General features: G+C 49.8%; 1 protein-coding gene across 4 annotated transcripts; it reads left to right on the top strand.

Annotated features, from left to right (window-relative positions):
* Positions 1-32: 32 nt before the first annotated feature.
* Positions 33-18,376, top strand: Duox2 (dual oxidase 2). Of its 4 annotated transcripts, none has more exons than XM_039105894.2 (33): positions 33-326; positions 578-696; positions 981-1,070; positions 1,280-1,444; positions 1,919-2,106; positions 2,268-2,469; positions 2,628-2,794; positions 3,201-3,261; positions 3,377-3,473; positions 3,798-3,888; positions 4,461-4,563; positions 5,071-5,234; positions 5,775-5,950; positions 6,161-6,279; positions 6,533-6,670; positions 6,926-7,039; positions 7,204-7,406; positions 7,700-7,885; positions 8,775-9,000; positions 9,082-9,175; positions 10,474-10,649; positions 11,121-11,190; positions 12,350-12,528; positions 12,709-12,939; positions 13,022-13,121; positions 13,762-13,811; positions 14,082-14,209; positions 14,447-14,600; positions 15,748-15,980; positions 16,167-16,325; positions 16,625-16,780; positions 16,875-17,003; positions 17,143-18,376. In XM_039105894.2, exons 2-33 carry the CDS (start codon positions 627-629, stop codon positions 17,263-17,265), a joined length of 4,542 nt encoding a protein of 1,513 aa, XP_038961822.1. In that variant the 5' UTR covers positions 33-326; positions 578-626; the 3' UTR covers positions 17,266-18,376. The 4 variants fall into 4 exon arrangements, with proteins under 4 accessions (XP_038961822.1, XP_063140672.1, XP_063140673.1 ...); XM_063284602.1 differs by adding an exon at positions 11,557-11,639 and having other exon boundaries at positions 33-696; positions 10,474-10,661; positions 11,121-11,189; positions 12,348-12,528; XM_063284603.1 differs by adding an exon at positions 11,590-11,655 and having other exon boundaries at positions 33-696; positions 10,474-10,661; positions 11,121-11,225; positions 12,364-12,528.
* The last annotated feature ends 6,759 nt before the right edge of the window (positions 18,377-25,135 follow it).

The following is a 25,135-nucleotide window of genomic DNA, read 5'->3' as shown; positions in this document are numbered from 1 at the left end:
CTTTTATAGGAGCGTGGGCAGCAAGCAGGGGAGGTGTTCAAACCGGGTAGCAGGGTCCTGTCTGGGTGAGATCATGCAAACGATGGGGCGGAGACATGCAAATAACGGAAATCCCGTCCTTAACTCGACGGTTAGCCTCTGATTCACACATTTACACCTGCAGCGGTGGCGCGAGCTGACACCTGCGAGACTGCACGCAGAGAGGAGGGTGAAAGTGCATCCAGGAAGGTGAAGATTCTTGGAGCCCCGGGCAGGGAGCGGAGAAGAGAAACAAAATCTCCAAGTACACGGAAGACTGTTGAACCCGAACCGGAGCATTACACCAGGTTCTCAGTTTATTAGCCTTCCCCCCTCTTCTATCCCCCTCCTGGAGAATCGGTATGTGGGAAATTGGGGTGAGAGTACCAGGTTTTAGAACAAAGCCTCAGAGGCACTCCTGCCCAGGATGTTCAGGTGGTTGAAATCAGAACTCAGACGGGGTTGGGGTAGGGGACTGTCTCGATACTTACCAGGTTGTCCCAGAAAGCGCGTCATGAAGATGCGGGACTTGAGTAATATCTCTATGCTCCTCTCCCAGGACCAACTGTGGGAGTGTGTGTCCTCCCGCCGCCGGGATCAAGGACAGCATGCTTCCAACAAGTCTCAAGACATTGGTGCTCCTGGGCGCTCTGTTGACTGGACCCCTGGGTCCAGCAGGTAGGTAGTAAGAGCCTCTAGTTGAAAGGGTTCAGCTGGTGTCCCATGGGGGTGTGGAAAGGGAAAGGTGCAGGCAGGTGGCACCTGGAAGCTGGAAGGGTTGATCCATTTCCTATTGGGCTAGTGAACTGCAAGACTTCTCTGACTGCCTGGGCCAGGCGAAAGGATTGGAAATAGAGTTCATTGGCAGGAGTTAGCCAGCTGAGGAAGGAGTCTAAGCCCATTAGGTCATGGAGGGGTTTCTGGAAGGTTAACGCTAAGTGAAAGGCTCTCTGCCCCCATAGGTGGCCAGGATGCACCCTCACTGCCCTGGGAAGTGCAGCGCTACGACGGCTGGTTTAATAATCTCAAGTACCACCAGCGCGGTGCAGCTGGTAAATCCTGGGTTCTGCGCAGAGGAGGGCACGGAGTCGGAGTGGGGGAGAGGGCGGCCAGCGGGATTACATTCTTACCACACTCTTATGCATTCCTGGGTTAGGAAATGGGGGCGGGAGGGGGGAACGTTGAGAGCTAAGAAAAACCAGGTTTGTTGCTTCTGGGGGACGGGGAGCCTTGATCCAACTCAACTCTCTGCACTCCCCAGGCTCGCAGCTGCGTCGCCTAGTACCTGCTAATTACGCTGACGGTGTTTATCAGGCTCTGCAGGAGCCGCTACTCCCCAACGCTCGCCTGCTAAGCGACGCTGTCAGTAAGGGCAAAGCAGGGCTGCCCTCGGCGCACAACCGCACAGTGCTTGGGCTCTTCTTTGGTGAGTGTGGGAAGAGGAAACCAGGGTAGATCTGTAACTTGCTGAGTGTCCAGGGAAAGGACTACCTCAACTCGCAGAAAAAAAGAGTTTTCCAGGAAGGGCTTCTTGCCCTTCGAGGACTTAGGTGTGATTCGGGAATCTTTCTATTACACCTTACTCCAAACCAACAAGTAACATTGGATCCCCACTAAGAACTCTCAGGAACCGATGCCCTGACCATTGCTCTCTTCAAGACTAATGACTGCCACACGGGGATGAAGGGAGCTGGTTTTTCAAATCTTAACCCCCACCCCCACCCCACCCCATCTCCCGCATGCCTGCAACATTGCAAATCAAGGCTCACAGGGGATAAGCCTAAGAGACAGCATTGAAGCTTGTGCTCTGACCTCTGTGTTTTGATAATTTAGAGGCCTTTCCGATTTTGAGGTGAGCAGGACCTGCTGATTTACCCACCACTTTGCTCTCTTAACCCAGGCTATCACGTGCTCTCAGACCTGGTGAGTGTGGAAACACCAGGCTGCCCCGCAGAGTTCCTCAACATTTACATCCCACGTGGGGACCCAGTGTTTGACCCTGACAAGCGCGGGAACGTGGTGCTGCCCTTTCAGAGGAGCCGCTGGGACCGCAGCACTGGACAGAGCCCTAGCAACCCCCGAGACCTGGTGAGGACAGGCAGCCAAAGGCAGGAGGGCAGAGGGCTGGAGGGGATCTGAGGCAGGATCTGCTGGAGGCCTGGGGTCTGGCTGGGAAGGCCGGGCAGGATGAGCCTCTTGCCCACCAGCAAGAATCTGCCTGGTTCTCCTAACCCTGCTCATCCCTGCAGACCAACCAGGTGACTGGCTGGCTAGATGGCAGCGCCATCTATGGCTCCTCTCATTCCTGGAGCGACACTCTGAGGAGCTTCTCTGGAGGACAGCTGGCTTCTGGCCCTGACCCTGCTTTCCCGAGGAACTCCCAGAACTCTCTGCTCATGTGGATGGCACCAGACCCCGCCACGGGGCAGGGCGGGCCACAGGGGCTGTATGGTGAGGCTGTGGGGGTCCTGGCAGGAGGGCTAGGGTTGGAGGCACCAGGCTGCTTGGTGGTGGTGGGGGTATTGGAGGAGGGGGTCTGCCTGTGGGTCTGGGCTCCCCTGGCTCAAGCTGTTGCCCATCTCCTGTCCTGCTTCCTCCCATGGATGCAGCCTTCGGGGCCCAGCGCGGGAACAGGGAGCCCTTTCTGCAGGCACTGGGCTTGTTGTGGTTTCGATACCACAACCTGTGTGCCAAGAGGCTGGCGCAGGAGCACCCACACTGGGGGGATGAGGAGCTGTTCCAGCATGCTCGCAAGAGGGTCATTGCCACTTACCAGGTGAGTCATGCCACGGGTCCAGGGCGACTCTGCTCCCCCAACAAAGCTTCCCTGGTCCTGGACAAAGTCCCTTTCCTGTATACCCCTTTCTAATAGGGCCCTCCTTCAGGGAAAGCTAATGTGTAGAAAAGACTACTGTACATTATAGAGAGGAAACGCTCTGTTTATGCCAGATAGTTTGAGGTTTGATCATTACTTAACATCTCTCTCCTCAGTAAATTCTTTGAAGAATCTATGATCCCTTTGCAAATGTTGACATGGGTGATTTTGCTTATGACTATAATTTAGTTGCCTTTTCTTCCTTCCCCTACAACTAACTGGCCTTGCCTGGCCCTCATCTTTGCATCTAAGTCTTCCTTCCCCACAGGCTCAGACCAACCTCTCCTTTTCCTTCTCTAACCCTCAGAACATTGCTCTATACCAATGGTTGCCCAGCTTCCTGCAGAAAACACCCCCAGAGTATTCCGGTAAGGAAGAGGAGTTATGGAAGGTGGGGGGACACCTAAATTGAAGATCCATAGACAAACGAAGGTTAGAGTGCGTGATGCCAGGGTGTGAGGTAAGACACCTGTCTTGATGCAGGGTACCGCCCTTTCATGGACCCCAGCATCTCCCCAGAGTTCGTGGCGGCCTCAGAGCAGTTCCTCTCTACCATGGTGCCCCCGGGGGTCTATATGAGGTAAGGGAAGTGTTGCCGGTTGGAACTGCACAGTATCGGAGGGGGGCTGAAACAGAATTCTGGGGTGGGAAGTTCGGATCCATGGGAAATCTCCCAGATTTAATAGCAGAATTTCAGTTACTGACTGTGGGGTGTGTCTGGCAGCTGGGGAACCCTCTGACCTCCCACCCGTAGAGATCACTCTATCCTCAAATCGAAGCCAATGTTCAAGGAAACTCACAGGTCATCCTTCAATCTTGTCCAGCCAGGAGAAGTGCTCACCTCACTCACCACAGTCAGCTTTGCCCCCAGTCCCCTCACTGTGTTTTTGGCACCCTATTTCAGAAACTCCAGCTGTCACTTCCGGGAATTCCCAAAGGAAGGTTCCAGCAGCTCTCCAGCTCTCAGGGTCTGCAACAACTACTGGATTCGGGAGGTTAGCATGAGATCAGGGTCAGAGAGTGGGGGTGGGGAGGTGGGGTCAAAGTCACTTAGCAAAAATGCTTGGAAAAGTAACAGTTTGGCTCTTGAGTAGCAGTGCTCCAAGTAGGGAGTGAAAGGCAAAGAAAATTACCTAGGAGAATTGTTCAGGAGAGCTGGAAATGCCTGGGCACAAGCAGTGTGAATGCTGTCCTTCCTGCTAGGGAAGATGAGGCAGGACTACTGCTGGAAACTCGGGCGTTCAAGCAACCTACCAAGATAGAGAGGAGAAAGGAAAGAAAGTGGAAGAAGGCAAGGGGGTGGGGAGGGGAAGGGGATGGGGAGAAGAGGAGTAAGAGACAGTGAGAAAAATCAAGCAAGAGAGTGAGCAATAGAATCAGAGAGAGAGAGAGAGAGAGAGAGAGAGAGAGAGAGAGAGAGAGGGAGAGAGAGAGAGGGAGAGAGAGAGAGAGAGAGAGAGAGAGAGAGAGAGAGAGAGAGAATGTAAGTTTGAAAGTGACTAGGGGCCTGTTTCCTGAGGTGCTACTGATCCAGGGTCAAAATCTTGAGTGTAATGCTTGCTTCCAGAACCCCAGTCTGAAGACTGCTCAGGACGTGGACCAGCTGCTGCTGGGAATGGCTTCCCAGATTTCAGAGCTGGAGGACAGGATAGTGATTGAAGATCTGAGAGGTGAGCTCAAAGGGTGGGGTGTCAGAGTTAGCCAACAAGCAGCCCTAGGGTACCCATGATGCAGACAGCAGATGTACACTCTCAGACTTTAAATAAATGTCAGAAGAAATTGAAATTTGAGCTCCCTCCCCCATGATAGTTTTGTGTTTGTGTTGCTTTTATTTTAAGTTGACTATGTCTGAATATGGTGGTACCGCAATCCAACACCATCTCTGGTGTTTACTTACGTCTTAAGGGTTCGTATCCAGTCCTGTTTTAAAGTTGGGACATGCAGAGAAGGAGATTTCTAGCCAGTGTCAAGAATCATCTTGAGTCTTAGAAAACCTTTCTAGAAAAAGTGCCCCTGACCACACATGGTGACCTTGGCACCACAGCAAGCAATGTCACTGATATCATGTAGAGGAGTGCTGGGGACTAGGGCTGAGGAGAGCTCTAGATAGCTGGGTATAAGGTTGCAGTGCATGGAGAGGGTTGGGATGACTGACTCAAAGTCTGGTCTCTTTTCAGATTACTGGCCTGGCCCAGACAGATACTCTCGCACAGACTACGTGGCTAGCAGTATCCAGAGTGGCCGAGATATGGGGCTGCCCAGTTATAGCCAGGCTCTGCAGGCCTTAGGACTGGAGCCTCCCAAGAATTGGAGTGCTCTCAACCCCAAAGTGGATCCCCAGGTTAATAGAAATAATAATAACAACACACTAACAATGGCAGTTGGGTGGGTGTGGGGTGAGGAATGGTTCAGTTGCTAACATGCTCGTCATGCAAGCGTGGGGACCTGAATTTGGATTTCCAGCGCCCACATAAAAGTCTGAGATGGGTTTTGTGATCCCAGTTCTAAGGGTACAGAGACAGGAGGACTCCTGACCCTTATTAGACAGCCAACCCAAACAGGCTTAGACCCTGTTTCAAAGAATAAGGTAGAGAGTGATTGAGGAAGACTCTCTGTGTCAACCACTGGAATCTACAGGCACACATACTCATGTACAGAAACATGCACACACACCCCAACACACACACACACACACACACACACACACACACACACACACACACACAAGATAACAGTAGCCAAAGCTTTTCCATGCTGTTCCAAATATCTCTACTTGATCTATGTAAGAATTTATGAGGTAGTCTCTCTCAGTGCTGCAGTTTTGCTGTTGACATCGTCCGTAAGGTGGGGTGTACAATTACTTCCTTTCCTGATGCTCCAGGTGCTGGAGGCCACAGCTGCTCTGTACAACCAGGACCTGTCCCGGTTGGAACTATTCCTGGGAGGGCTCCTGGAGAGCCATGGGGACCCTGGACCTCTATTCAGCAACATCATTCTTGACCAGTTTGTAAGGCTCCGGGATGGTGATCGCTACTGGTTTGAGAACACTAGGAACGGGTAAGGCCTGTCTGTGCCCTGCTTAAGACTTCTCCTTGGTGTGGGGTCACAGAAACTCTGTCTGGTCCTAGATGGCCCCCACGGGTCTTGATTCCAGGGGCCTACCACACTTTCAATTACTCTAGTCTCTTCACATGAATCCTTGGGCCTGAGGCCACTGGAAGACTGAAATCCCCTTCTTATCCCAGCAATGGCCTTCCCCCCATTTAGGCTGTTCTCCAAGGAGGAGATTGCAGAAATCAGAAACACCACCTTGCGGGATGTACTGGTAGCTGTCTCCAATGTGGACCCCAGTGCCTTGCAGCCCAATGTTTTCTTCTGGCAAGAAGGTGCTGTACAGGGAGACTCGTGCTTTCTGTGTGTTGGGCTGCTTCCTGTGCTACAGTCTGGGCTGGCCCAAGAGCAATCGAGTGGGGCGGATACTAAGAGATTAGATATGGAAGAGGTCTTTTGAGGGGAACAAGTTCCAGTGGGGTAGGTTTGGGAATGGGAGAAGATATTTCGTCCTTTCTAAGGTAGGAGACAAGGCTTACCCAAGGAGTAGGGGCTCTTGGGCTCAGTCTTCTGTGACTTGTCCCTTAGGTGCACCCTGCCCACAGCCTCAGCAACTCACAACTGAAGGCTTGCCCCAGTGTGTGCCTGTTACTGTGATTGACTACTTTGAGGGCAGTGGTGCTGGCTATGGTGTCACCCTCCTGGCTGTCTGCTGCTTTCCAGTAGGTAAGTGCTTTAGCTCTCCCTACCTCTCTTCTGACCTCCTCCTCTTCACAGACTGGCCCAGTCATTTCTCTCCCCACCCCACCCGCTGCCCTTTACCACCCCATTACAAGCTGGTTTTCAGGGCTGGTTCCTTTGCGTAGCTTGAGCCAGGCTAGGGTGTCCTGATCTGCTAAGGAGCTATACCTGAAGCTTCCCTTGAAGCTATGAGCAAAGGGTTCTCCTCCCCTCTCACTAGTCTCTTCTGGTCCCCTTCAGTGAGTCTGATTATTGCTTGGGTGGTGGCTCGTTTCCGGAACCGAGAACGCAAGATGCTACTAAAGAAAGGCAAGGAGAGTCTAAAGAAACAGACAGCCAGTGATGGAGTACCAGGTGAGAAGCCTGAGGGCTAAGAGGAGGGAGAGGGAGCCAGGGCCTGAGGGGGAAAAAACGTGTTGCAGGGTAGGATGGAAGCCAGGCTCACTAGAACTACACATTCATATCAGACAACCGCATGGGCTCTGCTGAGTCACCATGCACAATTATCCTTTCCTCAGCGATGGAGTGGCCAGGCCCCAAGGAGAGCAGCTACCCAGTCACTGTCCAGCTGCTTCCAGACAGGAGTCTGAAGGTCCTTGACAAAAGGCTCACTGTGCTCCGTACCATCCAACTGCAGCCCACACAGCAGGTCAACCTCATCCTGTCCAGCAGCCATGGACGCCGCACCCTGTTGCTCAAGATCCCCAAGGAGTACGACCTGGTACAGCTCATCCTGCCTCCCTCTGTGGGCTGTTTTCATATGTATCCCTTCTCACATGCGAGTCTTCTCAGCTCTGTGTTCTCGACTACAGAGTTTACTCATGGAGGCTATGCTGGGAAAGGAGGCTCCTTTCAGAAGCTTCCAGACTCACTTGACCCCTGAGGTCACTCTCTAGCCACAGCCTGGATGGTCACAGAAGAGACTTCTCTTCTTCCCTCAGCCTGAGGTCCTTTGAAGCAGGACTGGATCGGGAAAGCCAGCCCCAGACATAATGAGGCTTTTCTCCCACCTAGGTGCTGATGTTTAACTCTGAAGAGGACCGGGATGCCTTCGTGCAGCTGTTGCAAGACCTCTGCGTCTGCTCCACTCCCGGCCTCCGCATAGCTGAGATGGATGAGAAGGAGCTACTGAGAAAGGCTGTGACCAAGCAGCAGCGGGCAGGCATCTTGGAGATCTTCTTCAGACAGCTTTTTGCTCAGGTGCCATGAGTTATACTTGGCTCAGGGGACGGAGCCAACCCGAGCTGAGTGGGTTCTCGTGGGTGAATTAAGATCTCACACTGTAGGCTAGAGACGGACACTCTTGGTTGGATCCTTGGGCAATTCACATGTTCTTGTCTCTGTGTTCCTTACCTTGTCATCTAACGAATGGTGACTAAAGCTGTGTCCATTGCACTGCTAAGAGGGGCCAGCGAGATCATCAATGCGATGGATTCGCTAATGGTACCTCTGGACCAGCAAGTGTCAACTGACTTAGAAACTTAATAGAAATGCTGATACTCAGACTCCTCCCCAAACAGATTGAATGAGGAGCTCTGGGGGTGATCCCCAGAAAGCTTCACTTTTACAAGTCCTTCTAGGTGATGCTGATATAGACTTGAGTCTGGAAATCACCATTCTATGGACCTTGTTTAGCCTCAGTACTTGGTACATTGTGAGCATAACAAAAGGTAGCGATGTGTTAGTTTTAAATTGTCTGTACGCTGATAGGATTCAGTTTCTAGGCACATGGCAATTCTACCTGAATTAGCATGAGCATACAGGCTCTGTTCATGTTATAGCCAATACCCACTGCATCGCATGCAGGCTCTTTCTCTTTTCACTCCCCAACTTTGCTCCCTGCCTCGTACGCTCCCTGTTTCTCCCCATCAGTACTCTCCTTGCTGGATGGAGCTTGGGTCCAGAGAGAAACAGAAAGCTTGTAAAGATTCAGTCAACCCCTCCTATGGGAGAGTAGAGGCCCCATGAGTATGTTTCGGAGTGGGTTTTCTGAACTGCACACAGGGGAGATGTGAGTCATTGAACGGTCTCCATCCCAGCTAGGTAAGCGAGGCCTTACCTCCTGCTCTCCCTTTCTGTGCCTGTACAGGTGCTGGACATCAATCAGGCCGACGCAGGGACTCTGCCTCTGGACTCATCCCAGCAAGTACGAGAGGCTCTGACCTGTGAACTGAGCAGAGCGGAGTTTGCGGACTCCCTGGGCCTCAAGCCCCAGGATATGTTTGTGGAGTCCATGTTTTCTCTGGCCGACAAGGATGGCAATGGCTACATATCCTTCCGGGAGTTCCTGGACATCCTGGTGGTTTTCATGAAAGGTAGGGGTGGGGACTAGAGGAGCATCTGAGGAACCACAAGCTTGCTAGCAAGGAAGTGACTACATCTCCTTTCTCTCTCAGGTTCCCCACAGGACAAGTCTCGCCTAATGTTTACCATGTATGACCTGGATGGAAATGGCTTTCTCTCCAAGGAGGAATTCTTCACCATGATGCGGTACAGGCTGGGCCTTTCCAATCCTGAGCCAGCTTAAGGTTTTAAATAGAAAAGCAAGTCAGGTCAGAGGAGGGAGGCAAGGAGGCTGAATGGTACATACTGCATCCTGAATGCTCAAGACATACAACTTCACATTGAGGCATATCTCTCCATTTTTTGTTGAATCCGCTTCTTTTTCATGCTGACATTAACATGCAGGCATTTGGTACATAGTCCACTGAAAAAGGCAAAGAGAAATACATGAGAGGGAATGGACAGAGCTCAGCAGCCCAGATTCTTTTAAAGTGTCTTAACATTCTCTTTCCCCGACAATCCCAACCCAGACTGCCGCCTCCTCCTCCTCCTCCTCTTTGGAGATTTTATTTATTTATTTTTATCTTATGTGCATTGGTGGTTTGCCTACATGTATGTCTGTGTGAAGGTGTTGGATCCCCTGGAACTGGAATTACAGACAGTTGTGAGCTGCCATGTGGGTGCTGGGTACCAAACCTGAGTCCTCTGGAAGAACAGCCAGTGCTCTTACCCACTGAGCCATCTTTCTAGTCCCCAACATAGACTTCTAAAACGGTAAAACTGACTACAGCCTGTATCTCATTAGCACATCACTGCAGCCCCAGTCCTGGCTACGTTTCAGGAAATCCAGGAGGTCCCATCAGCAATGGCCGCTCCCATTGTTTTCAGTCTATAATAAAATGTGTACCTTGCTGTGACTCAGTGGCATGATGCTTTTTTAGCGTGGTGATAGTGCCTGCTTGGCCTTATACACACACACACACGTTTTGGTCCCAGTGCACAACGTAGGAAGAGTTACCACTGCAGCACTATGGGTGCCATCAGACTTGGGCCTGAGCGGGTCCTCCACATGGCCTAGGGTATAGGCAGAAGGAGGCAGCTGACATTTTAACCACTCCCCCTCCCACATGCTAGTGTCCTCTTTGGATGGTGAAAGTGGGGACTCAGAGGTGGATGGGTATGGGTGAGCTTCCACAGAAGAGAGTCAGCAGCGAGCCCATCATGAGAGAGGGCCATGGTGTATCCTGGACCCATCTCTGCAGCAAGTGTTTTTCTTTCCCATTTGTTTCCATGTCTTTAGGTGGGGGTGGGGGGCACTGCTTTTCTAAGTTTTCAAGGTCCTTTGAGCCTGGAGCCATCACCTCACTGGCCTTAGTGTCACCTCCAGACCGAAGGACACTTTCCAGTGACATTTCCCAGGTTGCTGGTGACAACATTAGGTAATCTGGAGACCTGCCCCAGCCTGTCCTTGCTAGATGACAGTTACTGTTTCTATACTCCCCTAGGTCCTTCATCGAGATCTCCAACAACTGCCTGTCCAAGGACCAGCTGGCTGAGGTGGTGGAATCCATGTTCCGGGAGTCGGGCTTCCAGGATAAGGAGGAGCTGACCTGGGAGGACTTCCATTTCATGCTGCGCGACCACGACAGCGATCTCCGATTCACACAGCTCTGTGTCAAAGGTGGGGCTGGAGGTGTGTGAGTATGGAAAGAAGATGAGGAGTCTCCTAAACAGAGTTTCTGGTGGACATAACACAGGTCTTATTTGCTTCCCCACGAGTCCTTGGTGGTTCGTACTGAGCTCAGCTTGGATACTCAGAGACGAGTTGTACATTGTACAAAAGTTGCTCACTAAAGCTGATGGACAGACCATTGGCATTGGCTTGGGGGTGTATCTGGCCAGAGCAGGGAACCTTGTTTTCTTTTTCACCAAGAACATGTAGAGTTCTATCTTCCAGAGCCCCTTTCTTCTCTGTGCACACTGTCTGCCCTGTGTACAGGGAGGAAAATAGGGCTGAAGCCCCAGATTTGGACATAACTAAGTCACTACCAAACACTGAGCAGCCTTTCCAGGTCCCAGGAGGAGAGGACAGTATCCCACCCAACTCAGTCCTTCTAGAGAAGCCAATCTGGATTCCCTTTCTCCTTTCTAGGCACCGGGGACATCTTTAAGCAAAGCAATGCCTGTCGAGTCTCATTCCTCACCCGGACTCCTGGGAACAGGTTTGTGGCATGGGAGGGACTGGGGTCTCCTAGGCTAGATCCATGGAGAGAAACAGGAAGGAAGCAGAACTAGCTGATTAGCCACTGATCAGATATTTGCCTTGGCAAGGTCGGTGTCAGTCCAAACTCCAGCTGCTTCCTACAGCCTGTGCTGTTCAAAAGCTTTGGTTCTCTCCCTGCCACTCCCGGCCTGAGTCGCCCTAAGGACAGATGTGCAGATTGTAGCTACTCATCCTGTTTTGTTCTTTCCTGCTCGGGTGGGGTCCTTCCCTGGACTGCACCCCAACTTTAACATGGCAACTCTTCTCTTGGCTGCAACAATCAAACACAAACAGGTTCCAGGGCTTTTATTTGTCTGATTTTTCGGTTCCTGCCCCCCAGAAATGGTACTCCCTGACACAGAAATCCCAGAGCTGAGAAGTGCTGGCCTAAAGAAGAGGTTTGGCAAAAGGAGAGTATTTCCTAGATTCCTGGATTCCCAGGATTCTTGGAAAGAAGTCTCAGGGTCGCTGAGCCCTGACACAACACCTTAAGTCTCCTTCCATTCGACATACATGATGGGATACTAGGAGCTCTCCATGAAACACCTGAACTGCTGTAGCTCCTGGGCCAGGAAACCCACTGCCTCTTCTTTTGTAGGGAGGAACCCTACAGCCCTTAGCAGGAGAGACAGGACACTAGTGAGAAAGTGGCTCCTTGACCTTCCCCCAGGGCTGCCCATTGAAGGACTGGAGCATCCAGTGACCTCAGTTTCACTCGGGCTCTAAACTCATCTTTAGGCAAGATGCCTAGCTCAGAACTCTACCACCGTGGCAGTAAGAGCCTCCTGGCTTCTGCTGCCTTGGGTGCATAAGTAAGTAGGCCAGTGTAGAGGGCAAAGGATGAGGATGCAGAACGAGAGAGAGAGAGAGAGAGAGAGAGAGAGACAGAGAGACAGAGAGACAGAGACAGACAGAGACAGACACAGAGAGAAAGGAAGGTGTCTGGAACAAGTAAGAATTGGGGTAAGGGTCAGGAGAGCAAGGGCTGCTTGTCTCCCTTCCACTGTTATGACCCATCCATCCTTCATGATTACTAACTAGATCTTCACTTACAGGTAGCACTGAGGGAAGGCCAAGGAACCCCTTCCTCACCAATGCCCTGTCTATCGCTGCTACAGGGTAATGGCTCCCTCTCCCCGGCTGTACACGGAAGCACTGCAGGAGAAAATGCAGAGGGGCTTCCTAGCCCAGAAGCTCAAGCAGTTCAAGCGGTTTGTGGAAAACTACCGGCGCCACATCGTGTGTGTTACAATCTTCTCAGCCATCTGCGCAGGCCTGTTTGCAGACCGTGCCTACTGTAAGAGTGCCAGGTTGTGGGCAGTGGGCAGGGAGCATGCCATACCTCAGTGGGGAGTGAAGAGTCCTCTGGCTGCCCTTCCCAGTCCTCAGTGTCTGGATGGCAGAGCTCAGGCACTCTGACTCAGGCTGAGGATCCTGTCTTGTGTGCAATGCTGACCTGCCTCAACTCTGTCTCCAGACTATGGCTTTGCCTCGCCACCCACGGACATTGAAGAAACCACCTATGTGGGCATCATCCTGTCCCGGGGCACAGCAGCCAGCATCTCCTTCATGTTCTCCTACATCCTGCTCACCATGTGCCGCAACCTCATCACCTTCCTGCGGGAGACCTTCCTCAACCGCTACATTCCCTTTGATGCTGCTGTGGACTTCCACCGCTGGATCGCCATGGCTGCAGTTGTCCTAGCTGGTATGTGGCTCCTGAGATGGGAGATGGGAGATGGGAGTAGTGCTGGTCCCAGTTCCTATCTCTGACATGATGTCTCTTTCAGTTGTGCACAGTCTTGGACATGCAGTCAACGTGTACATCTTCTCAGTCAGTCCCCTCAGCCTGATGACCTGCGTCTTCCCTAGTGTCTTTGTGAATGATGGGTCAGTTCAGGGGACGGCACCTGGGTGGGCCTAAGGGCATAAAAGGAAAGAAATAGATGACCACGGAAGCAGTTTCTCATTGCATGAAGGCGCAAAGCTGTAAAGGTGACTGACTTTCCTTCAGGAAGGAAGCTGTCTGTGACTGACCAGGAAAGGACCTTAGGAGATGACATCAGAGCCTCTTTCCCATTTGACACACAGTTTATTATCTCAGTTTGATACCCGCTCATTGGACAAATATTTATTCACCATGTGCTGGGTGTTTTATTCAAGTGCCAGAGAGCAGGGCCATTCCAGATGTGTGCAGTTGTTGAACGCTTTTGCTATGCACTTGATGTTGCTGTGCACAGAACGCAAGTCCCTGTCCTCACTAATCTCACAGCATAATGGACCAAGTACTCGGGGAGGCAAGCAAGGCTCGACTGCAGGAAGAGAATGTGGGATAGACTAGCATGAAAAGCTATGGTGGGTGCAGGCGTAGAACTGTGACAGAGGACACCATGTTCCTTGGAAGGATCCCTTAGCCATCTTAGAGGAGTCCTAGTAACCTTAGGAGTCAGGGGCAGTGTCAGGCTGTGGTGGGGGAGTGGCAAACCTCCTTTTGCCTCAGCCAGAGGCTTACCGTGCCTTTACCCCACAGGTCCAAGCTTCCCCCAAAGTACTACTGGTGGTTCTTCGAGACAGTTCCAGGTAGGAAATGGAGCTGCGTGTGGGATCTGAACACTCCAACTGCATATCACCTCCTTTTTCTCCTCTTCCTGAATATATACTGGCCTGTAATAGCCATAGGCCCTTTCTGATAGGCCAGCCCCAGCTTCAGCCCCTCCAGATATGCTATTCTGAAGCCCTACAGGAATAGAGCCAAAGTGAAGTAGAGCGGCATGGGCAGATGTCCTGTTGTATTTTCAGCTTAGGACGAGGTTCTGAGGATACCCACTGACCCTGTCCTCCTGCCCCCAGGTATGACAGGAGTACTCCTGCTCCTGGTCCTGGCTATCATGTATGTGTTTGCCTCCCACCACTTCCGCCGCCACAGTTTCCGGGGCTTCTGGTTGACCCACCACCTCTATGTTGTGCTTTATGCCCTGGTGAGTGCCTTCCCCAGGCAGGGGTGAACATTGGAGGGGGACCCTTGGAATGGAAAGGGAGTGTAAAGTAGGAAAAAATGGAGAATTAGACCCAAGGTCTGTGATTCTGAGCGCCAAGACCCCACCCTGGGGTCTGTGCTAGTCCATCAGACCCAGTGCCTGGGTGGGCCACGCCTGACAGGGAGGAGCCACTGGGGGCCTGGTGGATGGTGCTGTACTAACTGGCCATGTTTCCAGATCATCATCCATGGCAGCTATGCCCTCATCCAATTACCCAGCTTCCACATCTACTTCCTGGTCCCCGCCATTATCTATGTGGGGGACAAGCTGGTGAGCCTGAGCCGGAAGAAGGTGGAGATCAGTGTGGTGAAGGCTGAGCTGCTGCCTTCAGGTAAGACCTGGCCTAACCCAGGCATGAGGAACCAGTCTGCTCCTCAGACATAATGGGGGCTTGTCAGGTTTGCTGACCCCTACCTCTGACATCCTCTTGAGGAGCCCTGAACATTTTCTGATAGAAACAACACCCCAAGAAGGGCTGTGTGCTTAGTCCCTCATGAGACTTGCAGACAAGGGGCTAGGGAGACAACTCAGCAGTCAAAAGCACGTTCTTCTCTTTCAAAGAACCCGAGGTCAGTTCTCAGCACCCACGCCAGGCAGCTCAGAACCAGCTCCAGGGAATACAGTGCCCCCTCTGTCCTTCATAGGCACCTGCACTCACAGGTCCACATACCTAAACACAGACAAGCATATATACACATCATTAAAAATACAGAAAGAGGCCCGCAGACAGTGAGAAGCAATGCTGGGAAGAGGTGGGTGGAGCGATGTTTCAGGAGAGACAGGCTTCCAGTGTGCAGTGTGGTTCACATCAGAGAGGCAAACAGCCCTGACAGCCAGAGTGCTGCTCTGTCCAAACTGGCTGATTCGAGGGTTTGTATCACTATAGAGGGAAGGGGGGTGATTTAGGTGTCATAGCATTGTCTAACCTCTAGGATTGACATTGCAAAGAATTCAAATTTATTTCAGTTAAGACTGCATGGGGGATAAAGTTAAAGTAGCTTTTCATACTATCCAAAACTTGTTAACTTCCTTTTTCAACAAATGTAAGTAAACCTGAGGCCCAGCGGTGGTCAAGCAACAAACACTATTCGACTAGGACTTGGTAACAAGTCAGATATCTGTGGAAGTTACCTCCGTGTGTGTGTGTGTGTGTGTGTGTCAGGGTGGGGGATGGATAAGCTTCTGGGGATCTGAAGAGCCCTTCACCCTGTAGGCTGCTGTTCTGGCAGTGCTATGAGCCTGCACCCTCTGCACGATGAGGCGGGAGAAAAGAAAGACACTGGATTGGGGCAGAGGTGGCCACCTCTTACGTCACCCAGGAAACAGGAGACGCAACTACTCTCAGCCCCAGCATACCACCTGCCTAGACCCTGTGCCTGTGTGAGACCCTCTGGGCCTCAGAAGTGTAGAAAGAGCAAACACCGTCCATCTTTGGGTACAATTTCTGATCTAGGCTCTTCTCCCACTCTGACCCCTAGGGGTGACCTATCTGCAGTTCCAGCGGCCCAAGACTTTTGAGTACAAATCCGGGCAGTGGGTGCGGATCGCTTGCTTGAGTCTGGGAACCAATGAGTACCACCCCTTCACGCTGACCTCCGCACCCCATGAGGACACACTCAGCCTGCACATCCGGGCTGTGGGACCTTGGACTACTCGCCTCAGGGAGATCTACTCACCTCCAGTGGGTGGCACCAGCGCCAGATACCCAAAGGTGCCCATCCCTGGAAATGTCCCTGCTCCCTGTATCCTGACACTAGACGCCTCAGTATCTTTCATGATTAAGCTAGTCTGAAAGACTTCTGAGGTGTTCTTTCCTCGACCTCTGTTAGGCTTCCCCATTTCTGGCCTCAGAGTTGGGGAAAGGCCGGGCCCATCTCACTTCTCCTTCTCTTGGCAGCTGTACCTCGATGGACCATTCGGAGAGGGCCACCAGGAATGGCACAAGTTTGAGGTGTCGGTGCTGGTAGGAGGGGGCATTGGGGTCACCCCCTTTGCCTCCATCCTCAAAGACCTGGTCTTCAAATCGTCCATGGGTGCCCAGATGCTATGTAAGAAGGTGAGCATCTTTTCTCCACTCCGTGTGGGAAATGTGTGGCCCGATGGAGCCCAGGCATCACAGCAGTACACTCCTGGCTTCCAACTGCAGGGTCTGTGTGGACCATTACACACAGTAGTTCAGATATCGAATCTTGAGTGTGGATAGGAGAGTGGCCAGAAGGCTCTCTGCTGGCCTTTTGTCCTTTGGAGGCTAAGACTTAGAGCATCGCTCTACACAGGATATCTGAGGCTTCCTAGCATCTCAGAATGTAGGGAGGCAGACCCGAGCTGGCCCTGAGCCCCAGTGTGTGTCTTCAGATCTACTTCATCTGGGTGACAAGGACTCAGCGGCAGTTTGAGTGGCTGGCTGACATCATCCGGGAAGTGGAGGAGAATGACAGCCGGGACCTGGTGTCTGTGCACATCTATATCACTCAGCTGGCTGAGAAGTTTGACCTCAGGACGACCATGCTGGTAGGTCAGGGCCAGCCAGCCATGGCAGGCGGGCCAGTCTCGGGGTCGAGGGTTGGTCCTGGCCATGACTTTCCTCCCCCATCTCACTCCCCAGTACATCTGTGAGAGGCACTTCCAGAAGGTGCTGAACAGGAGTCTGTTCACGGGCCTGCGCTCTGTCACCCACTTTGGTCGCCCTCCCTTTGAGCTCTTCTTAGACTCTCTGCAGGAGGTTCATCCACAGGTGGGTCCATCCCCTCCCACCCTAGGACCCTGTTTCATTTTCTCATCTTGGTCTGATTATCGTGGTCAGGCTGGAGAAGCTGATCTCCCTGGGCAGTGGGTATTTCAAGGCTCCAAGGCACATGTCTCTCCATGGACAGGTACATAAGATTGGTGTGTTCAGCTGTGGTCCTCCAGGGATGACCAAGAATGTGGAGAAGGCCTGTCAGCTCATCAACAGGCAGGACCGGGCCCACTTTGTGCATCATTATGAGAACTTCTGAGCCTGCCCTCCTGGATCCCTGTCCGGTCTGCTGCCCTCTATCTTCTGTTACCGTCACTTGAGACCACAGTCAGGGAACTGGAGCCCCTCCCCTCATAGCATCTATGTTCTGGGCAGGTAGACAAGGTCAGTCCAATACCTACCTCATGACATAGCAAGTTATGGGATGTCCAGCAAGGAAAGGAAAACCCCTATTTCTGACAACTGTGGATGGGAACAGAACACTGGGGGTCGCCTCTGACAGGTCTATGTTTCTGTTTTGCCTTCACAAAACTGCTGTGGGTTTTTCTTGGGGGGGGGAATCATTTGAGGAAAGCAGGACAATCTCCTCTGAGTTTGTCTCAGAAACCACATACCAAAAACCTGCACAGCCCACCTGCCTCAACTCGGGCTCTGGGTGCCCCCTGCCCCAGCCTCTGCCCTGCACCTTCCTGCTCTGAGAGGGCCACAGAGCCAGAGAACAGATGCCCTGAGTTCCCAATGTCATCCATGCTGTGACCCTTCAGTGAATCCTCCTGTGAGCATGAAGGTGTTCCCTGGGCCCCAAGGTCAAGACAGCAATGGTCTCTCTTCCACACACTCCAAACCCCTCAACTCCTTTTCCCCAGAGGAGGCAAGACAGCTTTCTTCGGTTGTGCAGTGCCGTAAGGGAATCGGCTGCCCAATCGCAGCACAGAGAGATGTCACCTCGACCTGTGAAGACCCCTTTCCTTCCTTCCCTGGAATTTTACTAAAAAGCTGAGCTGTAACATATGTATATTTGCATAAAGTGTATAAATCTTACAGTAGCTACCATCCTAGTCAAGATGGAAAACATTTCCACATTCCCGTGGCCCCAGAAGCTTCTCCTTCACGTAAACACAACCACTATCGTGACTTGTGTCACTGCGGTTTGGGTCATATGGAATGCACTTTCGATCTTGGCCTCCTTCTCATCCCGTGATGTTTTTGTGATTCATCCAGGCCATTGTGTCTGTTGGACGTTTGTTCCTTTTCATTGCTGAGAAGCCTTCCATTACAGAGATGAATCTGTTTGTTTAGTCATTCTGCTGGTAGGCAGCTGGGTTTGTTTCTGGGCTTGGCTGATTGTAAATAAAGTTGCTATAAACATTCGTATGTCTGTCATTTCTCTGGGTGTTGCTTTATCTAGGAGAAGAATTGCTGGGCCATGATACTGGAGAGCTGGTAGGATTTGTAGCAAGGAGAGTTTCAGGCAAACTCAATATCCCCGAGGCAGGATCTTTTCCTTGGTGGGTTTATTCAAAAGCCGAATATCTCCATAGTGAAGCCAACTGTGATGACGCTGGGCAAACAGGCCAGAGCCCAAGAAACCTGGGACTCTGGCACCAATTCTGTCTGTAAAGACCACAAAGGAGTGTTCCCAATGTCTTTGAACCTATTTCTATATTTATTCAGCTGCCCGTAAAGAAATTGTGAAGTGAGATAGTGTGACCCAGACAAATCAGATAAATCAGATAGATGGGAAGAACCCCCCCAACACACACACACAATGTTTTACAATTATAATGTGTTAAGTTTTGGTCTGTTTAATTTTTAAGTTTCACTAAATGTGTCCTTTTTAAAATAAATAGCAGTGAACATATTTAAGAACAGCATTATGTATGCCCTGGCCTCTGGCGCTCCTGGTATTCACTAAGTCACAGAGTCCCCAGTCCTGATCTCCAGACTCTTAGATGTCACCGTAGTTTTATTCTCAGATCTCACCTGTCAGCTCTTTCTTCCAAAAATATTTTTCTATCTTTTTTTGGATATTTTATGTATTTATATTTCAAATGTTGTCCCCTTTCCTGGTTCCCCCCCTCTCCCATCCTCCCTCCCCATGCTTCTAAGAGGATGCTCCCCTTCCCACCCACTCACTCCCACCTCAACACCCTGGCATTCACCTACACTGGGGAAAACAGCCTTAACATTTTTCTATTGTATCCTAACCCACTCATCCTTCCTAGACTATCAAATGCCATTAACATGGCCACCAGAGTCCTCTCTAACATCCCTTCCTTCTCTTGCCCTTCTGGGGAAATGACAGTCTCACGAAGAGTCTGTGATCTTAAAGATGTTTGTGCCTCTACTAGTTGCTCCGACTCCAAGGCCACGCTAAGCGCATGCCCCGCTGGACAGAGACACATTCTGTCACAATTGTGAGCATCCCAAGTAGCACCCAGCCTGCCTAGACTAATCCTAATCCTAGCCACAGCCAAGCTCTAGAGGTTGGCCATAGATAGACATTTATGTGACCTGGCTATTCTGTCAAATCTTGCATAGACTTCCAGAAACCCAGAATGACTGAGCTAAAAGTCAAGGAATTAATGAGACGGGCACAATGTCTTTAGCCAGACCCTAAATGGCTTCATCCTGTCTGAGGCTTTTTGATAAACTCTTCTTGGACAGCGGCTAGAGGGTGGATGGGATCACACAGCTATTGATCAGCACTTACTCAGGTAAAGAAAATGAAGTCACTAATATAAGTGTGTGTGCAGAAGTTATATTCTGTAAACAAGGGACACTGCAAAAATGCCCCAGAGAAAGAAGACTGGAACAAGATGATACAGAAGAAATTCTTATATTAACAAAATAAAAGAAAGCAACCTTTGTCTGCTCTGGATTTCCAATGTTGATCTCTAGCCCTGAAACCAACCCCATCCCAATGCCCCCGCCACCCCTGCCCCTCGCACCCCCAATACACACAAATAGGAAGGAGAATGATCCTGAAAGAGAGATAAAGAAGAAATATCAGGTAGGGTGGAGGGTGAAGGGACCAAGGTCAGAGAAGGTGAGGATTAGGATAAATTGGGAGAGACACTTTGGGGCCAGGTGAGAAGGTGGTTGATAAAGACAGGAGGTTCTGGGAGGTTCTGGACTGAGTTCTCTACTTAAGGAAGAAAGCCTGAACTATTGCAACCTTTACATCCAACTGAAAGAGGAGAGAGTTGACAAGATGTACCATCCTTTCCAGCTCTTGGTACAGCTTTTGAGGGCAAGGATCCATTCCAGCTGATTCTTATAATGAACAACTCTTGATACAAATTGGGTTTAAGTTCTATCTAGGTAATTTTGAGTAAATAAAGAGAACATTTGGTGTCTCAGCTTGCTCCAAAGAATGGCAGTGTCTTGAGTATTTTCTCCAGAGGATTTAGCAAGGTCCAATGAAACAATCCAACGAACACAGGCCCAGCTCCAAGGGCATTTACATGGAAGTGGACACAAACAAAAAGCAATTTAGAGGAAGGAGATTTAGGCTTATACAGACTTTAAACACTGTAAAATAACAGGGAGAGAGTGGAGGAAGGCTCCTTTACATGAGATGAATGAGAAAGGCCTACGAAGATGATACAATTTAACAACCCATGCAGACAGCTGTGTGCCCAGTGCTCCCTGAGTCCTTAGAATGAGCTACAAAATAGTAACTATCATTATTCCCATTTTGAGTCACAAAAACCGAAACACAGAAAGTTTAAATAAGCTCAGAGTTACATAAGTGATTTGAACCCAGCAGGCTTGGGGAGAGACCATGCCCTTAGCTCTCATGTTAGCCTCTCAAAACTGAGACTTTACTCATGCCAGATGTCGAGTAAGGTATCAATTGTCATCGTTATTAGTAATTGCGGACAAGGGTCCGAAGACAGAACTTTGTATTTCAAGGAATAGGGAGTGGGGCTGGGTGTGTTAAATGGCTGGTTCTCAGAGCACTCTCCTATCTGACCCTCCTTTCCTGTCTCCCAGAGTTCTTACTCTCTGTGTTGGACCAGGGTCTGGAGCAGTTCCAGGGAAGAGACCTCCTTTGCCCTCTGAGGACTTCCCTCCACCCATTATTGAGAAGTCACTCCACCCTGGTCTGGCTGAAGTGAAAGTGATACAGTAAGCTTTCTGTCTTTCTGCCCTGGTCACAGGATGCCATTATAAGAGGCTGGCAATTTTACCAGCTGACTTATCAGGAATCCATGGATAGTGAACTCTGGCGACCTATTCTACAAAGGTGTTCTCTTCCCCATCACCACCACCACAAGAATGAGACGCCAACTCTGGGGTTCTAGAAAGTCTTCCTGACAGATGCTTTCTGCTACAATTAGGCAGCCTAGGTTTCACCTCTGCTTCTACTAATAGAATTAATTTGTGACCTAAGGGAACTCACCTGAGTTCTCTGAGCCTCAAATTTCTCATCAAAGAGAAACACACAAAGAAAGAAAGAGAGAGAGAGAGAGAGAGAGAGAGAGAGAGAGAGAGAGAGAGAGAGAAAGAAAGAAAGAAAGAAAGAAAGAAAGAAAGAAAGAAAGAAAGAAAGAAAAGAAAGAAAAGAAAGAAGAGGGAAAAAGGCAGGCTGGGGAGATGGCTCAGTGCCAGCAAGCCTGATTGCCTGAGTTCAATCCCCAAAACCTACATGGCAGAAGGAGATTAAAAACTCTGCAAAGTAGCACGCAGCTTCCACCACGCATATAGTAAAATAAATAACATGTCAAAACAAGCAAGACAGAAGGAATTAAGCTGAGGGCCTCTCCAACCTAAGGCTTCAGTTCTCTCCACTTGTTGAAATGAATAGAACCTACTTCTGGAAAAAAACTTACTAATAGGCGAAAATATACCAGAATAGTAATTATGTTTAGACTGCATCCAAATGAGTTTTAAATTTTATTTTATTTTATTTGGTTATTCATTGGTTAGTTGGTTAGTTTGGTTAGTTGGTTGGTTTTTGAGACAGGGGATCTCTGGGTAGCTCTCCCTGGCTGTCTTGGGACTCACTGTGTAGACCAGACTGGCCTTAAACTCACAGAGTTTCTGTGCTTCTGTCTCCCAAGTGCTGGGATTAAAGGCATGCACCACCAATGCCAGCTCCAAATGAAATTTTAAAGATCAGTGTCTCACTACCAAAAGGGAAAACTGGCTGGCAATATGGCTCAGTTAGTAAAAGTTTGCTAAGCAAGTCTGGCAACTCAAGTTCAACCTGCGATGCGCATAAAAAGTCTGGCGTTGCCCTCCTGAGGTGTGTGAAATCCCAGGACACCTATCACAAGATGGAAGCCGGGAGGAACCCTGAAGCTAGCTTGAAGTGAGCAGCAGAGCAAAACCAAAAAATACCCTGACTCTAAGTGGAAAAAACTTCTGACTTCTAGAAGTTGTCCTCTGACCTTCACATGCCTGGTGTGGCACTGGTATACACACACACACACACACACACACACACACACACACACACACACACCCTTACCACACTACACATATACACATACAGACACATATACAGATAAACATACACTCACATGCACACACACACATACACTCACATATACACATACACAGACATCTACACATATACACAAATGCATACACATATACACAGTATATATGCATAACTGTATGCACCTATATATACATGCAGTATACTATACATAGATGTAATTTTTTTTTTGGTTCTTTTTTTGGAGCTGGGGACCGAACCCAGGGCCTTGCGCTTGCTAGGCAAGCGCTCTACCACTGAGCTAAATCCCCAACCCATAGATGTAATTTTTAATGTGGTTATATCTTGGCTCTATATTTCTGTTTAAGTGTATATAGGTAATATTCATTCTCTTTAATGATCATGCACTCTTAGCACACTCATTGAATGGGTGCAAGTAAGAACAACTAATGCACGTCCTGTCCATTGTATGCACGTACTACGCACCATTGTGTCTATGTGAGGCTTCTGCTACTAGGTGTTTGGATTTCCTCCACATTTTGATGATGTAGAATCAGTGGATTTCCTCGCACATGGATCTTTTTATTTAAGGGAAAATCTTTCTTTAGGATTCTTAAGAAATGGACTCCTATGCCTGGGAATTTTAACCAGTGTTATGGGCATCCCACATGCTCCCTCAGAGGTACATAGGAAATGCTTTCCTCTTTGCTCTCAGGATAACGCTGGCAAATCAGCTGACCTGCAACTCCTCAGGGTAGCCTCAAACCGTTCCTTCCTTCCCAGTTCATTTTGATCTTTCCTCTTAAAAACTATCATCATCATGGTCATCATGGTCACCATCATCATCATCATCATCACATCATCATCATGTGTGTGTGTCTGTGTGTGTGTGCGCGCGCGCGCGCGCGCGCCTGTGTGTAGTATAGTGTTTGTGTAACGCTTGGGGTACAGCCACAGAGATATACTTCAGACTGTTAATAAAACAAAGGAAAGCTCTGAGTCAGGAGCTGGAGACATGGCTCAGAGGTTAGGAGCACTGGCTGTTGCTCATCTAGAGGACCCAGGCTTGATTCCCGACTCCCATACCATGACTCACAACTGTCTGTAACTCCCGTTTCAGGGAATCTGATATACTTTTCTGGGCTCCACTGGTACCAGGCACTTAAGAGGTGCATGCAGGCGAAACATCCATACTCATAAAAACGTTAAATGAGGGTCGAGGTGAGGTATGAACATTTTATTTTCCAGCTTAATTAAAATTTCATAACAAAGGGAAGTAAATAATTAGCAATGCCAAGAAACTTTTCAGAGGTCTAAACAGACCCAAAGCGGGGGGAAAACCAACATGAAAGCAAGCCCTAGCAGCTAATGGAAGAGAACAACAGGGGACAGGGACAGAACGGCTGAGACCGTCATGGAGAACCGATAACTTCACTGTGGTTGAGAAAATGGCCTCTGGGAGCATCACCCTGCAGCTTAAATCCTGCTTGCTAACTTTCTTTACTTGGGCTCCATTACTGCTTGGAGCCTCCATTCCCAGATGAGAGATGACATAACATCTGTAAGGCTCGGCAAATGTACTGTCCTCCACGGCCTTTCCCTACCTATCTACTTGCCAATTCTGAATTCGGCGGCGAGACCAAAGTGTCCTGTTGCTGGCTGGTTACTGGGACTGCAGGGAGATCATCTAAGAACCTACAATAAAATGTCTTTGGACCTTATGTCTCAAGCCCTAGAAATAGAGAATAAATTGAAGAAAATATCCCATGATTTGGGAAAGGGAATTAGCAACTGAAAGTTAGAATGCCCATGTTCCTTTTTTGTTCCTTTGAAGGAACAGTCAAAACCCAGAAGCCTCGAATGAGTTCTCTGACAGGGGTCCATGGTTGTGGGAGTTACACGGAACCGTGGGACATAGATGCAAAGATATGGTCTGACTGGGGTTCGCTTAAGATGTAAGGGACCCTGAGAGAAACCCTGGGGAGGAAGCAGAGGGGTTCAATAGCATTTCAGATCGGAGGAGACGGAGGATGGAATGCCAAACCCACATCTCTGTAAGGAGATTAGAAAAAAGCACAATTGCTGATAGGCATTACGAGCAGTTGGTTGGGCTACACCTCATCTGTACAATGTTTGCTAGCACACAAGAGGCCCTGGTTTTAGTGCATTCCAAGACAAAAAGGGAAACAATTAGTAATCGTGGAATTTTCTTTTTTACTTCTGTCAAGTCTTTAAAAATATTGTCCTATACATACACACATAAAAATATGAAAATGTGCACTTTGCCTGTGTGTACTGTTTACTACGTGTGTGCCTGGTACGCACACAAGCTGTGGATTCCCTGGACTTGGAGTTGCTGGCGGTTGTGAGGCATCACGTGGTTGCTGGGAATAGAACCCAGGTCCTCTACAAGAGCAGCCAGTACTTTAAGCCTCTAAACCATCTCTCCAGCCCCCTCTAAGCCTTTTTGTAGTTAAAAACCAGAATTAGGGATACATTCCAGCCCTCAGGAAACCGAGGCAGGAGGATTGAGAGTTTTAGGCCAGCCTGGGCTATACAGCAAGTCCCAATCTCAAACAACCAAACATAAAACAGCTCTATGAACTGTAAACTAAGGTGACGTTTTTCTCTAAGCAAATTTTAAAAGGACAAAGAAAACAAAGTTCTCTAGAGAATTCGC

The sequence above is a fragment of the Rattus norvegicus genome, chromosome 3 (genome assembly GCF_036323735.1).
Source record: "Rattus norvegicus strain BN/NHsdMcwi chromosome 3, GRCr8, whole genome shotgun sequence".
Taxonomy (NCBI): Eukaryota; Metazoa; Chordata; class Mammalia; order Rodentia; family Muridae; genus Rattus; species Rattus norvegicus.
Note: the sequence above shows the minus strand (reverse complement) of the source record. Positions and strands in the feature narration are given on the sequence as shown.